This window comes from Rhamphochromis longiceps, linkage group LG12 (assembly GCF_057381845.1).
Source record: "Rhamphochromis longiceps isolate RC_006_pf linkage group LG12, R_longiceps_female_GT1.1, whole genome shotgun sequence".
Classification (NCBI taxonomy): domain Eukaryota; kingdom Metazoa; phylum Chordata; class Actinopteri; order Cichliformes; family Cichlidae; genus Rhamphochromis; species Rhamphochromis longiceps.
Window position 1 is genome coordinate 2,842,830 of NC_140568.1, and position 18,266 is coordinate 2,861,095.

General features: G+C 41.0%; 2 protein-coding genes across 2 annotated transcripts; one reads left to right on the plus strand and one right to left on the minus strand.

Annotated features, from left to right (window-relative positions):
• The first annotated feature begins 920 nt into the window (after positions 1-920).
• Positions 921-3,593, plus strand: tubb2b (tubulin, beta 2b). The gene is made up of 4 exons (XM_085424332.1): positions 921-1,079; positions 2,026-2,134; positions 2,226-2,336; positions 2,419-3,593. The coding sequence occupies exons 1-4, from the start codon at positions 1,023-1,025 to the stop codon at positions 3,477-3,479; spliced, it is 1,338 nt and encodes a 445-aa protein (XP_085280458.1). The 5' UTR covers positions 921-1,022; the 3' UTR covers positions 3,480-3,593.
• A 2,494-nt stretch (positions 3,594-6,087) lies between these two features.
• bcl2l16 (BCL2 like 16) lies at positions 6,088-6,518 on the minus strand. Its single transcript, XM_085425384.1, is given in 2 exon segments — positions 6,088-6,422; positions 6,425-6,518. Coding segments are annotated over 2 exon segments (429 nt in total).
• Between the last annotated feature and the right edge of the window lie 11,748 nt (positions 6,519-18,266).

Here is an 18,266-nt window from a genome sequence, read left to right on the forward strand (position 1 = left end):
CCCAGTTCTAGATTCAACATTTTGTGGTTTCACCACACCTTTTACACCCATTATTGTGAGAATCAACAAGAGGAAAGAGCTTCATAAGATGAACACCAGAAACTTGGTGTAAAGTGCATGTTGCTTGTTGTAAAGGTATAAGAGGCTGGCTCTTTGCCCTGAATCAGTACTCTACATCATTGTTTTATTAATAATGTGCTAAAAATGTAAAGGGACTGCAGGTTTCCCATTTCAGTTGTCATTATGTTGATAATCCTGTAGACTTATTGTTCTAATTGTTCCTAAATGTAACGATTATTTTCTTTACTTGCTGCTACTTCACACATTAATGCATTCTTTATAATAGTAGTACGGGTTTACAGCACGAAATCCACTCATAAACCAGTAGAAAAGGGAAAGAAAATGGTAAATGAGATCGCAGAATCCAGCTGGATCTGTCTACACCCAGGCCTCAGACAGGCATAACTGAAAATCACTGCCCAGCCCTCGAGTAAAAAGCAAGGCGTCTGAAAGCCATGGTTAGCTCTACTGCGACAGCTTCCGCTATATTTCTGATAAAATGGTCAGCCACGTGGACTGTTGCTGCTACTAGCAGCCCACTCGGATGACTGTTTTATATCCTAATGAATCGAAATGCTCTAATTTACTCGATGAGATGAAACCTCTAGCTGTCTGCACTAGCAGCTAACACTAGGATGTCAAAAAATAATCCCTACAGTGTCGCATTTTCTTTCCACCATCACGAGGAAGTAGGTCAACGTCTACAGATTAGACATTAGTCATAGGTTTGAGATGAAAATGATAGGCAGACCGGTTAGACCAATCAGAGATTAGCACATGAACCTTTGATTGGTTTACATTTGTGTCTATAAAGGAAGTGTTCGCTTATAAGCCAATAGGCACTTGCGTTGACGCCTTGAGGGCGTTTCCTGGACGTATAAAGTAAAGCGTTGAGGCATTCGGTACGCACTTCAAGTGAACCAAAGTCTGTCGTTGTAAGTCGTACGCTAACTCCAGTAAATATGAGGGAAATTGTCCATCTTCAGGCCGGCCAGTGTGGAAACCAGATTGGTGCCAAGGTTAGTGACAATATGTGTCATTTCAGGACGTTATTAAGTTGCATTATTTACGATCAACGTGTTCTTTGCACCAGAAGCCTGTGCATTGTGCTCGTTACGTCCCAGAAGCCACACCCTGGGAATATCAACGTGTCCTACTTAAATGTTGGCTAAGAAATTAGTAAACTATAGACATAACTATATTTTGAGAACTTTGTAGGACCGTAATATATCGACGTCTAATTAAATAAAATGGAAAAATAAATGTAATGTTCAACAGTTTAAAGATTTCCCCGCAACCCTTTGTTTTTGTTACTTAGATCAAAGAAAATTGCTGATTAAACTGAATGGTAACTCTAATTAACGTTTTTACGTCGAATTGACGGAAACTGAACTTGGCCATTGTTCTCTTGGTGTATGCTGCACTGCGGAAAAAAGGGAAGTAAAGCTAAGGATTGTCGACTGAATACGCAAAGCCTTAAGTAAAACAGCCCTATAGACTAAAAGATTGCTGGGTTTGTGGGTTAAACTATAATTTTAAACATTTTGTCACATAAGTCGGATTATTTTTATTTAATTGCAGTTACCGGCTTCGTGCGGCCTACTTCGTGCTTTTGCTGCAGCCCGGCTTTTTGCCTGTAGTGGGCGGTTAGTGACGTAGCAAGGAATGTTCGAATTCATAACCATAGCAGCCAATGGCGTATGAGACCGCGCGCGCCTATGGCAGAACGGCGGGAACTTGTCGACCATTTTAAACTGAACGTCAAGAATCAGGCGCGTGGCTTCATCCATGTTTATGATTTGTAAATGTAACCCTAAATCACATTACTGCAACATCAAAACCACAGAATGTTAAATATAGTGTAGTGTGCCTCTTAAAAGAACAATAGACCAGGATGAGATTGCTCTATTAAGTCACTTTTTTTATTGCTCCCTCATTTTTGCCTTTTATTTGTATTTATTTTAGTTTTGGGAGGTGATCAGTGATGAGCATGGCATTGACCCAACTGGCACTTACCATGGTGACAGTGACCTGCAGCTGGACAGGATCAATGTCTACTACAATGAAGCATCAGGTAAGTACATCATCCATACACCTGGGCCTAGGGCTGTATGTGGGTTTACTGATATTTAACTGGACTTTTATTTATTTATTTTAATAATTAGGTGGCAAATATGTGCCCCGTGCTGTCCTTGTGGATCTGGAGCCAGGCACCATGGACTCTGTGAGGTCTGGTCCTTTCGGCCAAGTCTTTAGACCAGACAACTTTGTTTTTGGTAAGTTGCATTATATTATGTCAAAATTTCTAAATTACGTTGCACTATGGTTACTAAGTTTAGTCTGGATTTGTTTATGCAGGCCAGAGCGGTGCTGGTAACAACTGGGCCAAGGGTCACTACACAGAAGGTGCAGAGCTGGTGGACTCTGTCCTGGATGTAGTGAGGAAGGAGGCAGAGAGCTGCGACTGCCTGCAGGGCTTTCAGCTCACACATTCCCTGGGTGGCGGTACGGGATCTGGTATGGGCACACTGCTCATCAGCAAGATCCGTGAAGAGTATCCTGACCGCATTATGAACACCTTCAGCGTGGTGCCTTCCCCAAAAGTATCAGACACAGTTGTTGAGCCCTACAATGCCACATTATCAGTTCATCAGCTTGTAGAAAACACAGATGAGACCTACTGCATCGACAACGAGGCCCTCTATGACATCTGCTTCCGCACCCTTAAACTCACAACCCCTTCGTATGGTGACCTCAACCATTTGGTCTCTGCAACTATGAGTGGCGTCACCACGTGCCTCAGGTTCCCTGGACAGCTCAATGCTGACCTTCGCAAGCTGGCTGTAAACATGGTGCCATTCCCTCGTCTGCACTTCTTCATGCCAGGCTTTGCTCCTCTCACAAGCAGGGGTAGCCAGCAGTACAGATCACTCACTGTACCAGAGCTCACCCAGCAGATGTTCGATGCCAAGAACATGATGGCTGCCTGTGACCCACGTCATGGTCGTTATCTGACGGTGGCTGCCATCTTCCGTGGGCGCATGTCCATGAAGGAGGTCGACGAGCAGATGCTGAACGTGCAGAACAAGAACAGCAGCTACTTCGTCGAATGGATCCCCAACAACGTCAAGACTGCAGTCTGCGACATTCCTCCCAGAGGTCTCAAGATGGCGGCCACCTTCATTGGTAATAGCACGGCAATCCAAGAGCTGTTCAAGCGCATCTCCGAGCAGTTCACTGCCATGTTCAGGCGTAAAGCTTTCCTTCACTGGTACACTGGTGAGGGTATGGATGAGATGGAGTTCACTGAGGCAGAAAGCAACATGAACGACCTGGTGTCAGAGTACCAGCAGTACCAGGATGCTACTGCCGAGGAGGAGGGCGAGTTTGAGGAGGAAGGTGAAGAGGACCTGGCTTAAGTTTACTGTTGCACAGCTGTTAAGTCTGTTTCCCAGTTGTCTGTTCAGTTCACTGAGGTGTTCTCCTGTCTTGTTGTGTCTTGTCATTGTTCTGAATAAAACTTAAAAGACATATTTCATGTTTCTTTTTCTTTTCCTAACTAACTTAATATTTGCAGATGCTCTACACTGTATATAAAGTGTAGTTTCTTGACAACACTGTAGTCAGTGCAACAGTACACAAATAATTTTAACTAGCTTAGTTTATACAGTATTTTTGATGAAAGCTGGCTCTTAAACTGAATATAATCTTCAAATGGGCTTAAAAAATGCAACTAACAGATCATGATGAGCAGTTTCACTATTAATTTGCATTTTCCAAGTCTCACCAGTTGCAGAAAGTGCTATCTCTGCCGAAATAGCTGTGCTGTCTACATTAATGTGAAAAATATCACTTGTGAGAAATTCACAAGAAGCACTAAATACTTTATTGATGTACTTGTGTAGGTTTTTTTTTTAAGTCAGTAGGGGGCAGTGTTGGCTAAGACATTCTCTTCCATAAAATGTAGGTGGAACCTTGTCCAGCTGGCAAACCAGGTCCTGCTTTTCCAAAAAGTGATACACAAACCCACACTATCAGGGAGGAAAAAGGAAGTGTTTAAGTTAAATACTGTAATATAATATGGGCTGCCAATATAAACTATTTTTAAAGGCACCTGTTTCAAATGCACAGCCTTCATCTGTGCACAAACCCCCAGCCTCAGAGGCAAATGAATCTGTTTCTGGCAACTTCACATGGAAATCAACCAAATGTAAGGCAATCTCAACAGAATCCAAAAACGACGAAGGCAGTTAAGAATACAAGTCACCTGAAAACCTGAAATTAGCTTCATCTGAATCAGGCCTGAAAAACGTTATTTTACTTTACTTTGAAGTGTTTTTTTTTTTTGTTTTTTTTTGATAAACTATGTTTGTAACCTTTTTCTTTTCATTTTTAGTGGGTGGATCTCCGTGTTCATATAGAGTCTAACGATTAGCCTTTACACAGAGGATAGCGTTAAACAGCTGTCCCAAGGACATAACATAGACTGAGTCCTCTAAATGTTTTACTGCTGTTTTGACTTTGCTTTCACCAAGGCTGTAGCAGAAACAACCTGAATTCACTGGGACAATCTGGACATAAGCACATGTGTGGTATGTGGGAACATGAGATAAGACTCTTCTAATGGGTTGTTCCCCATGGCCTCAAGATTAGTCATCACAGAGCAGAATAAAACCCAAATTCTAATAAAAAAGGAAAAACTCCCTTTGAACAGGAAGAAACCTCCAGCACAGGGGCAGTGAGGGAAGTGAGACACGACCAAAGCACACTGTATGAGAGAGCCAGAGATCAATAACAAGTAATGATTAAATGCAAATTGGTGCATACATCTTTAAATCTTTGATTAAAGGGCCAAACATATGTTTTAGGCATCATTTTACACAACATTTTTGGTGCAGCTGGTCGCTGTATCCAGTTACTGCCATATCTAGAGTTACTATAAAGAATGTGAAATCACAGTCAGAGATGGATAAAGATGTAAGAAAGAGAAAATAGGAGAGGAAGAAGAGATGTTATCATTTAAAGGTAAGGACAGCTCAGGAACATTTTACAAACTAGAAATTTAAAAACTTACATAAATTGTCTAATTTTTTAAATGAGATGCTAGATCTGTAGAAGATAGAAATTTGTGATTTTTTCATGTTGTGAAAACATACTGAGGTATAATAACAAATGTTCAATGAAATAACAGGAAGCTTATTCAAAGGATAAACAGGTTAGCTTTCAGTACTGTTTTGCATTTACAGTAATGCACTATTGGAGCGGTGCACAGTGGCTGCAGTGTTAGGTTACATAAAGGGCAGTTTAAGTTATTAAACACTTTATATTATAACCCAATAGTCAGACAACCCCTATGACGAAGCACTTGTTCACAGTAGGAAGGAAAAACTCCCTTTGAACAGAAAGAAAGCTAACCATCTGCCACGACCAATTGGGGGTGAGGGGGAAGGAGCCAGAACAAATGACACACTGTGGAAGAGAGCCAGAGATTATTAAAAAGTAATGAATAAATGCAAAGTGGTGTATAAACACAGAGATTCTGTAAACAGGCAAGTGAAGGAGAAATGCTCTAGACATGAGGCTCAAGTTTTGCACTATTGTACGACAGCTAAACTGCAGTGGCTTGCAAAAGTATTGGGCCCCCTTGAACTTTCCCACATTTTGTCACATTACAGCCACAAACATGAATCAATCTTATTGGAATTCCAGGTGAAAGACCAACACAAAGTGGTGCACACGTGAGAAGTGGAACGAAAATCATACATGATTCCAAACATTTGTTACAAATAAACAACTGCAAAGTGGGATGTGCATAATTATTCAGCCACCTTTGGTCTGAGTGCAGTCAGTTGCACATAGACGTTGCCTGATGAGTGCTAATGACTAAACAGAGTGCACCTGTGTGTAATCTAATGTCAGTACAAATACAGCTGCTCTGTGACGGCCTCAGAGGTTGTCTAAGAGAATATTGGGAGCAACAACACCATGAAGGGATAAAGTTACTGAGAAATTTACAGCAGGCTTAGGCTACAAAAAGATTTCCCAAGCCTTGAACATCCCACGGGCTGTGCCATCACCATCGCCACTGTCATGACAGTGTATGGCCATCTGGCCAGCTAGCACATGTACAGACAGTACAGTGCTCAGTACGGTGCTCCAGGCCAGGTCCCGGCACTTTGTTCCAGGTGTAGGGGGAAGGAAGTGCTCGTCCAGGATACATATGAGGATCAGGCAGGCTGTGTTCTCTGTCACATCCTGGAAGATGGGGAAGGGAGTAAGGAGCTCGTTGCCAGCATGGTGCATGGCTGCAGTGCAGGCTGTGGGGACTGGACCCATGGTTCCATCTGCACCGCCACTGGTTAGTCTATGTAATCATAAGTCATTAGAAAAGCTTCTCTAACCAGACGGTCAGGACTGTTGACGCTCAGTCTGACCTCTGGCACCTCTGACTGACACATAGCTTCAATATACAACAAGCAGTACTACATTCCTCAATCCCATCAGTCCGGCTTGGGAGAGCAGGGATGCTGTCAATGTCAAACGAGCACAGAAAAGAAAGGAAAAAAAGAACATTCTTATTGATTAATTAATTTTTTTTAGTATCTATAACTTACCTTCTACTCAAAAAAATATCAGCAGGTGAAGCAGTGCTAAGGTCCTCAAGACAATATGTGCTGCAGTCACATAGTGTCACACAGTCCCCTTACCAGCGAAATATAGAGCTCTAGTTGGAAACTGACACCGACCTTAGCATCATGTGCACAATTACAGCTTGATGAAACACATCGCCATTCCAACACAACTAAATATGCTCAATAAAGCACACAGAGAAGAGCACACACACTTTACAGCAAACAATCAGAAGCCATGCCATGATGCAGAGAGCTTTTTGTCTGTATAAGCAGAATGCTTTGCAGGAATATGAAAGTTCCTTTTTTCTTTTTAGCATTGAAAGTTTCTTGTTTTGACACTAAGTTCATTGTGAAGGTACTTGAACTTCTACTTGCTGTGCATGAACATACCATGTAACAGCAGCCACATCTCAGAGTAATCTGTGCTACATTGTGACACATGTTTTGCAGTCCTTATACCACACATCTGGCCCACGCTGTACACGGGGGGCATAACGAGTCTGTCACAGAGCGAACACAGAGACACAGACATTCACACTCACGTTTACACCTGTGGACACTTTAGAATCAACAATTGAGGAAGCCCCCAAAAACAAAACAAAAACAAAACCTAACTAAAATTAGTTTTTCAACACAACCAGCATGAAGAAGAGTTGCATGGCTGTATGGATGTACTGTAACATTCATTTTCATCCATATTTTAAGAAATTATGTAAGAAAGTGTTCTTAAATAGAAATGGTTACTGATGAAGGTCGTACAGACCGAAATGTTGCAAATGAATTAAAATAACAGTGAGCGGGACAGTGTGTGGAAGTTATACCACATTTCCACAAATAGTTTTCCTTCTGTGTACATGCCATTGATTTAGGTGTGCAGAGTTTTTGATTTGAATTTGAACAATTCATGTTTTCTTCAGTGAAAATAAAACTAATAACTGTGTGGACTATCCCTTTAACGAGTGCAGCCATGCTTGTTTTTCACCACACGGGAGCACTCGTGTATCACTAGTCAAACTACCCCTCATTTACCATTGTGTGTGTGTGTGTGTGTGTGTGTGTGTGTGTGTGTGTGTGTGTGTGTGTGTGTGTGTGTGTTTCAGAGAGAGAAAGAGCGAGCAAGAGGTTGGCTGGGGTTATTTCCGGATGATTAGCTTCATCTTCCCTTCCTTACACATTCACAATGTATGCTCCGCCAGATGGCCATAGAGCACAGTACCTTTAATAGTACCACTTGATCATGTCTTTGCTCCACTATAAATCAGTATATTAACAACCAACATAACTGGCATACACGGCGTTTAATTGAGCCCTGTGTGGTGCTTAAAGCCATTTCATGAAAGGAGAGCAAATTTAGGACAATGTAGCTTTAGCTTGAATCTCAGCTCATGGGAGAGCTCTCACGGGGAATCGCCCACAATTTAAACACATTTCCTTCAGTGAAATTTAAATGTTTGCATTCAAATACGTATTAAATACATCAGGTCAGAGAATGGGTGAAGAGAGTTAGAGAGTTAATTGGCTTGCATGTGTGACTTGATCCCCCCTCCCTCACACACACACTACTTCTGATATGCTATCTAGAGTGAGTGGGTAAATGGTTACATAGTTGTTGCCCATTGCTGAGCCAGGAAGAAAGGAAGTCACATGGCTGATAGAGGCTCCTATCAGGCCTCTCATATGCTAATGTGGCAACATCTGCAAGCTGGGGCACTTCCCCTCTCCTGCAGAAAGGTTTTAGGTTTGCCGACATAGTTGAACTTGAAAGGAAGCTGCAAAGTTAACAGGAAACACGCTGTGACTTTGTTGCCATTTGACTCCGCTGAGCATTTTTCTTTTTCCTGTTTTGTTTTTTGTTTTTTTTTGCAAAATGCAGCTGACATACAACACTAGCACCCTGCTGTGAACCAGGTGAAATGTTTGCCACTGTTGCCACATTAGCAGTGTTAGCATTCTGCGAGTACATTTTGCTAGTGAGCCAAAATGCCAGGTAATTTTATGTCAAGTATAATCAAAAACTAAACTATTTAAAATGTCAACGATAAAGGATTTATCATCTGGTCCATGTCAGTGTCAGGTCCTCGAGTTAAAATCCGACTCTGACAGCTCAGCATGTACCACAGAATCACTGCATGTATCAAGACACCAAAAGTGTAAGAAAAACACTAAAAACAAAGACCTCCTAGAAGCACGCAACGCAGGAGGTGGGTTGGGAGGGTTTTCTAAATACTATTTCTCCACCTTATAAAAAGTCTCTGAATTAATTCAGGGCTGAAACAGTGCTGTTAAATGTGTTTTTCGTAAGATGTGTGTATTAAAGATGGGTTTTATGTTTAATGTGGTCATGGCAGGGCATAAAGGTAATGTGTTAATGTTAAGATTTTGTATCTGTTAGACACTTCAGTTTAAATCCTTCACTCTTTCTATAAATCCTTTTTCTAAACAAAGATTCTCCCAAATATTAATTTACAGTTGTCTTCTTTTCTAGCTTTGAACAGGTTCTGCTTTAGTTTCTGTACAAACTTCTTTGGATGTCTGTGATATTTGGGCTGGGGTTTTATGGGCACTGTACTAATAAACTACAGAGAGGCCTCGCTGCTCATCCAGACCTGGCTGAACAACATCTTGTTTGTATTTCTTGTAATCCTTATAATGACTGAATTTCTCTGATATTTGTCCCTCCTGAGTCATTTTTGTCAGTAAAACAAACAACAACAACAATAATTTCAGTAATAATAAATTATTACTATTATTACCATTATATAACATAAATAAAACAAAGACAAATTATCTGCTATTATTCCAAAACATTATGTACATTGTGTATAGCTGCTGAGGAGACCTTAAGTGAAGGTAACTGATTACTCAAGATAACTAATCAGTAAGATGAGGTGTACATTTGAGCAGATACAGCAAAGTTGTGTCCTGCTGAATGGAACAATGCAGTTTTTATGTGTGTGTGTGTGTGTGTGTGTGTGTGTGTGTGTGTGTGTGTGTGTGTGTGTGTGTGTGTGTGTGTGTGTGTATTTGCCTGTTATCTTTTAAGGGCACAAGAGTATTTCTCACTCTCAGGAAGTGGCTTATCAACATCTACACGGAAGTAGAAGTGCACTTTTAAGTTTCTAACCAGTGGGGAAAAAAGGCTCCAAGGTGACAGAGAAAGGTTGAACAAGGCAGACGGACGAAAAACGACCTCCTCCCGCTCCTCCCCACCAACCTGCAGTCAAACAATCCCGATCTTCACGCCTCTTTGTTCAGGACTCCCATCAGCCTCGCAGTGGGAGGTGTGGTCAGAAAGAAGAGGAAATTGCTGTGAATTTGTGGGTAATTGAAAACACCTATATCCCCCTGAGCCTCCATATCTACCTGCTTTAAAAACCTCCACACCCCTTCTTTCTCACCATCACCCACCTTCTATACCAATGCACTCCTAATGGCACCCCCTTCCCATCCTGTCCTTAATCTCCCACTGGACTGAATTGATGCAAACGATTGCACGCCCATTTGCTGTCTGGTGGAGAGGTGACCCACTTGTGTGGTTCGCCCGCTGTCTCCTGCCCTGCCTTTTCCCAATTGCAGGTATTGATGCCCCGCCATTGTTTCCTCCTGCCCAGGGGGTGGAGTGGTTTGAGCAAAAATTGGGGGACCCCTCAGGTGTTTGATGGCTTTTATCGATTCACACCAGACTCTCCAGTTCCTATTTACCCTCTGCTATGCTGTGCAAGCTTTTTAGACAGCAGCTGTATCTGCAGAGGTGGCTATTGTTAAGTAGTATTATTCTGTTCCACTGATGCATAAGCACCCCTTTTTGTCTTCTCTTTTCTTCTGTGTGGTTGATCAATGCAGACAGAAGGACCTGTGCCGGTGTTTCTGCATGTCAAATGAAAGATGTCCTGCTTTCAAATGTCTCTGTTATTTGCAATGTCTTTTATGAGAAATACACCCTTTATAAACAAACGTCCAGAATTCATAAGGATATTTTAGGAACTCCAAAGTTTTGACCCTTGACTTCCTTAGCTTTTAGTGTGCATACATAGTTTAAAATGCTTTTTTTTTTGGAGTGTACACTTTGCCTTGCTTGCTCTGAGTAATGGGTAAATCTAGAAGTCTAATAACTAGCTTTTTCCTTTCTATTTTTTAATATTGACTATCATTTCCTTCGTCACCGAAGAATTTAAGCTTCCCTAAAGGCTCTATGAAATGTGACATAACAGCACCCCCCCCCCCTCTTGTTTTTTCTTTTTGAAACATAGGGTTTCTATTAAGCCTCATCATCAGTAAGGACCCGCTGTACGAAATTGTCACCAGAGCTTACAAATAGCTGCCCTTTTAAAAGCGTGCACCAGCAGCACCTTATTGCTCCAGTGCCAAGCTGATGAAGCTCTTAAGGTTTTTTTTTCAGAGTGAAATGGTATTATGCTAGCATGCAAGCATTATTTTCATTAGCACAGATGTTGTGTTTCATACATTTACTACTTTTTACATGTTTCTGTGATTTCTGTGACTGCAATTGTTCACCATCAAAGTTATGAAAAAGGTCAACCAACCCTTTGTTTTGGACTTAACAGCAGGGTAGCAAAATAAGTGATCGTGCTGACAATCCAAGAAGATTAGCACCGTGCTGTCTGAGCCACATTAAATTCAGGAGTGGACACATTTTGGGTCAAATATAGTACATTTACTTGAAGTGTTAATATATTATCGGACAAGTCTGATAAAATGGAAAATGGACAAATACTTACATAGCATCTTTTTACTCGGTTGAGGACTTTGTTACTACAAGCAGGGGCGATTCTAGGATCAGAGCTTTGAGGGTGCTGAGCACCCAGAGACCTGCCCAGCCAGGCAAGATAAACCTGTCTCTGTCCGTCCCTGCATCCTTAAACGTTGTCCCGAGTTGTCTCTGACTGTCTCCTTGGTGCATTTAAACCCCTGTTCCTCCCTGTCCTCATTGTCTGTTGTCTTCGTCTCCGTTATCAGTCATCATAATTTTACCATCTCTGTGCAAGTCTGCAAATTTCTTTATTAAATCATAAGATTCTTAAATTCATCAAGTCTCTCTGTGCCTGGGTCCTCGTCTCAAAACATGACATCACTGTTTTGTACATTTTAACACAATTTAATCCCACATTTGTGAAAGAAAAGCAAAACACTTTTTTGAAAAGTGTAACAAAACCATCAAATCTGATAAAGTTTATTTAAATGCTGCTAAAGAAGAATGGATTGGAATAGAAAAAATCCTAACCTTAATTACTGGGGGCGAATAATGAACGATGCTCATAGTGAGTAAAAAGTAAACTGAGTGCATTTTTTGGACAGAGATTCACTTTTAATGTGTGTGTATAATATAACACAGATACATAAAAACACTCCCAAAACAGAATAAATTATTACAAATAAATTATAACAAAATATTAATAAAAAATATTAAACTGGAGGCAACTTTGCCTGTGGTAGAATGTCTACAATGTATGAACAAATCTTTACTGCAGATACTAATTTTACTAATTTAATAATATTAATTTTGTGTTGTAAGATTTATGAGTTTCATGCTTTCATAGTGGTCCTTGGGAGAGCTTGACATTTTATCAGGTGGTCCACACTGTAAAAAGTGTGAGAAACACTGAGAAGTGTCTGTGTGCTTTTGGAAAACATTTAAAGCTGCTGTACAGAATCTTTGAAACAAGCTTAAAACATTTTTAGAAACAGAGCATCTGCTTCTCTTTACAGCTCCTCACTCCACCAGGGCTGTTTGGCTCTTTCTGATAGTGAGCACATGTGATGCACGTACTGCAGCAGTCATACAGACAACTGGACCGTCCAAAAGTTGGCCGACCTATTACTGGCTGAGGTTTTGAGTTGTGGCTGAACCACATAAAAATATATCATTAATTTTAATCTCCCCAATCAATGATAATGTTATGTTGGAATGTTGTTAAAGAGGGTCAAAATGTTTCAACCCAGTTTGTTTAGCAGATTCTGTACAGCAGCTTTAATATCGGGAGGACACAACTTCCAGATTGTGAGTAAAATCAGGTTTTTTCCTCTTTGTCAGTTTAACAGTTTCTGTTGTGCCTGTCACTGCTCCCTGTCTGTTTGCTTACCTGGTTCTTCCTGACCTTGTACTTTCTCCTCACGTTCCCTCTTTCGACTGACAATCATACACAAATAGATTGTATTCAATTAGATGAAAAATTACATTAATATGAAAAAAACTCTATTAAGATCACTAACAAAAAGTCCCCTCTCGTGTATTTTCAACCAAAAGGCAAATAACCAAACCACACGAACATGTAATAAAAGATATAAACATTGAAACACTGATCCAACATTAGTCTTGATTTTACACTTTTACCTGAATGTGGCTCCTTTTTTTGAAAAAACTTCCTCATATCCATTATGAACCTGGCTGTCTATCTGTACACACACACACACACACACACACACACCAGGTGTTCTAAGGTTAATGGGCATTCAGTCAGTTAGTATCCATTTCAAGCAGGACAGTGGTAACAACAGCAGGCTGTGGACAATTTTAAGTTTTAGATTTTAAATAGGCTGTATACATTTCAATGGGAGCAACAGGACAGTCAAATGTAGCTGATTTTACTACAGAGCAGGACAGATTGTAGGGTAGCAAACATCGTCGGAAAACATGTTTTCAACACTGCAGGTTACCTGGTGTAATGTTTTTCAGCTAAAAAGAAACATGGTCTGACTCCTACCAACTATATGAAGAGTAACTGAAGGTTAAATGCAGCTAATATGTCTCAGCCACCATCGCTCTGGCAGCAAGAGCGCTAGAGCCAGAGCAGGGGAGAGGCGAGCTGGAACAAACCATTTTGGGAGGGGGGGTTATCTATAATTTTGTTGCTAAAGTGTTACGTCTCAACCAAGTACTGTATACTTTTTATATTTTCAGTAGTGTGTCACACAAACAGCAAATATTATCAAAAAATTAAGAAATCTTTGGGGGCGATTTTAGCCCATTTAATGGGCTAAAATCGCGCCTGACTACAAGTCTCATTCACCTATTACACACTGCTTATGGACGTCATATAGTACTTTCATCCTAAGGATTTCTTAGTGTTCACACACCCTTGAACTCAGGAATCAGAACATTGTCCAAGAATACTTCAGTATGCAGACTGCGGGAGTCAGGAATTGATCCACTGACGATTCTACTGGTAGATGACCTGTTCTACTACTTACAGTGTTCAAGAGTAACGGAATACATGTACCACTGTCAGGGCTGGACTGGGACAAAAAATCGGCCCGGGCATTTTGACTAGAGACCGGCCCACCAGGTATGATAGGAAAAACCATAAAGCCTTTGAATGAAAACAAACGCTGTTGTCACAGTGATGCACACTGTCTTGTTGGTATATATGTATCAATCTAATAAACTTAAACCTACACCATCCTCCCTATTCTGGTATTTTAATCAGTACCCGAAAGTGGACTGCTTGGTCGAGTTAATCTCCTGAACTATCTAGAACACATGGTGAAAACCTGAAATTAAGACAGAGAAGACTAGAGGTTACGTCTTGCTAACGGTAACTAGCTTGATGTACAAAAAAGACGCAAGAAAACGGTAAACTATTGCTAACAGAGAAAAGGGAGAGAAAAACATGGTTAAATTGTACAAAAACGAATAGTTCTAGCTACAGTCAACAGGGGAACAAGGTTTGTAATGTGCATGATTTAATTTGAGCAATCTGAAACCCATAATATGTATTGTATAGTTTAATAGAAAACGGTTAGATGAATGAGTGAATGAGCGGTTAAAATGGTGTCACATGAATAACATGGTAATTGTTTTATTTGTTTGTCTAGCTCTTACGTTGGTTCGTTGTCTGATACACGGCAAGGAATAATAATAAGGATTGCATTTATATAGCGCTTTTTCGGGGCCCTCAAAGCGCTTTACATTTCCACTATTCATTCACTCTCACATTCACACACTGGTGGAGGCAGCTACAGTTGTAGCCACAGCTGCCCTGGGGCAGACTGACAGAAGCGAGGCTGCCATATCGCACCATCGGCCCCTCTGGCCAACACCAGTAGGCAGCAGGTGAAGTGTCTTGCCCAAGGACACAACGAGCGAGACTGTCCGAGCCGGGGCTCGAACCGGCAACCTTGCGGTTACAAGACAAACTGCCAACTCTTTGAGCCACGATCGCCCGGTAATAATAATAATAAAGGTTATTCAAAAACCATCAGTTCTGGCCTTCTCAGTTCGACTGGACGCTACATACTCTCATTGAGTAACGTAACGGAATACGTTACAAAATACATTTTGAGGCATGTATTCTGTAGTGGATTACATTTTAAAAGTAACCTTCCCAACACTGACTACTTAAGTCACAGCAGCCTCAGATAACATGCATTTGTCTACGCTTTCATATTACTTCAATGCTAAGTCACAGGTCCAATTGCTCTCACTTTAAATTTGATGTTTGATGTCAAAGCCACTGGTGGCTCTGAGAATTCACACGGTGGTGAGCTGGCACAAAAAGGACTTGTTGGGTTAAGGAAAAAATGGGTTAATTGCATCAAAATGTGAAATGAAAACTAAATTGAGATATTCTCATCCTGGGCCCATTATTCTGATCATTTGCTGTACAGTTTCATATGGAAAGCTCTTGTTTTACAATGACAATCATTCCCATTATAACTAAACATGATCCATTTACTTTTCAAAGAATTTTGCCTTCATGGGTGAAATAACCTGTCTCAGTCATTATCATATGAACCAAAATGTTGGTTAAAAGCTAAAACAGCATAATCTGCAAACCTTTCTCTCTCATTAATTTATTTTTATTTCAGTATCTGTATAATTAGAATTAGTTTGCAGTGTCTGTAATGAGGGGATATTTCCCATCCTGACTACTGGGAATTCTAACTGGCTGCTCCTTTAAACAAAGCTAGACTTTTCAACTTTTTGCCACATCTGACATACAAATTATCACAAGTCACAATAGTCACACAAAAGCTATGACTTCAAAACGCGGAGCAGAAAGAAGCTGCAGTAGGATACTTGCTGACTGATCTCCGAGAAGTGCCGAGAAAAACTGCAGTAATGAGCGCTTAGCACCAAACAGACAAAGTAAAGCAGGAAAAGAAAACAAAACAGGGAACGTGCAGATTGCACTTTAACAGCCTATTGAAATGTAAAAAACAATCAGTGGTGTGTGATCCAACTGCAGCGTACAGAAATAGAGCTTTAGAGCTTGTTGTGCTGCGAAGGAGAGACGAGGTGAGACTCTGGTGCAGAGAGCGGGCTCTCCATGCACATAACTATCTCTTCATCGGCGGCTTTCTTATGCTAGGGTTCACCCACTGAAATGTATATCACTTCCAAATATTTAATTTTCAACTTGACGTGTACCTCTTGTTTATATAACCAAAGCGTCCTTTCAATGGGAGCACCCAGGAGTAGAGGACGGGAGTGATCTGTGCCCCCTCCTGCTTCCCAAACACTAATGTATGAACACGTTCTCTCTGCAGCTCTCTTCCTCACACACTCCCTCTCCACCTGCACAGCTGCTGAGATAATGAGATTAAAAATCTATTTTTGCGTGTTACCTGCAAGTGGTGCATTAGTGGAAACATTCGGCACCACCAAGGCTATCACCAGAATGAATGGGAATGAAATTGCTGTTGCCTTTTCCTCACTTTAACACCTGTCACACTTACAGAGTTGCGTACAATGACATTTTGTAAGGGCAAGTGCTCAAGCCAAAAACAGGGCACCTAAGTATTTACTTAAAAATTGCACTCGGTAGGACACTTTGTACTTGCTTACAGACTTTATTTCTGTTTCTATGCATCTATTTATTTCAGCACCTATACAAACATGCACATTTCTGTCAGATGACAAAGCAACAGTTTAATAATCAACAACTTCCCTTAGTTCCCTTTCTGTCTGTTTTCTCAATCTATCCTTTTTCATGGCATTGTGCTGCGGCTGGCAATTATAAAATCAATATTGCACATGATAGTTAAAGGTTAATCTGTATTAACATGTGCAGGGTAAAACAATGATATAGATAACTAAGTGACTTGACACTTCAGCCTTGCCCTCAAGTGTGCACTTGCACAATCTCGGTGGATTCATTATTTTAATTCGGTAGTTTTATCCAGATTAGTGTCTGTCTCTGTTGGTTTTTCCTCAACAGCAGGTCACATTCACACATACAGCACATGCTACTAGTCATATGTTGCAAACTCATGCACTGACTTTTCATTGTTTCTTCTTGCTTGTACCTCTGAACAGTGAAAGAAACCTGCCTACAGTGCCAGGAACCTGATTCACTTGCACACGCACAACTAGGGCCGGGTCATATCATACCGTTCACGGTAATACCGGTATAATTTTGGGCAACGATAGAAAAAAGAAATATTGCGATAGAATATGGGTAAAACGCGCATGCGCAGTGCCTTTGGTTTCATACGCACACGTCGGAAAAAGCATGGTGGCGAAAGCGGATCGTTGAATGAAACGATGAAGCAGAACTGGTTTGTAAAAATGCTGCAGCTTCACTGGTGTGGAACTGGTTTAGCTTTCGTCCGTCAGATACACAACAAAGCACTATTTTTGGTAGAGCATGCTAGCAGGCCGTCGTTATTACCGTGTTTGTGGAAAATACGACACACTTAAAATCAATCCTTTGATTTTTCTGAAAGTCGACAGAGCCCCTTATAATCCCGTGTGCCTTATGTATGAACTCTGGTTGTGTTTACTGACCTCGAAACGATTTTATGTGCACGGTGTTGTGTTGGGCTCTTTTAATAAAACTCCTCGTTTAGGCGATAACGTGGAACACCACCATCTTTATTTCCAGCTTACTCTTCCTATCCAAACATAGCCTCACTTCCTGTCTAGAAGGGTAAGTACTGCCGCCTAGTGGCGCATGATATTCACCAATATAGATTACACCACATCCCCCTTACTGAAGTTAGACTGGTACATTCTTTTGTTCTTCAAACAAAACATAACTGCATATAGTTTTTTCATTACAGGCATACCCCAACATTTCAGGAAACATAAAGTCAGTATTGTCATAAACACTTTTTCTTTTCCTCCTGTAACAGAATAAACACTTTCTCTCTTCTTTTCCACCCGCAAGAGAATAAACACTTTTTCTTCTTTTCAACCTGTAACAGAATAAACATTTTTTTCCTTCAACATGCTACCCTCAAAACCACAACTCAGCATTTGAAACACACTTTTCTGTTTTCAAACAATCAGCTTCACAGATCAAGTCTTTTCGGTTTAATCACATCCCTACCCGACCGGGCTCTAATCACACCTGGTGTATGGGGTGCGCTTGGCTCAGAAACTGTCTCGGTAGGAGTAGCTTGAATCTGTGTGGCTTCGGTTTGAGCCTCTGTTTGTGGGATCGGCACAAGATGACTGCGGTTCCTTCTAATTGTCCCTTGGGGCCCACTGATGACGTACGATCGTGGAGTCGGGTGGACTGCTGTCACTGTGCCCTGTGCTCTTGCATCCGTGATCCAGACTGGTTGTCCTGGCAACAGTTTATCCAGTTCTCTTGTTCTATGTCTCTTGTT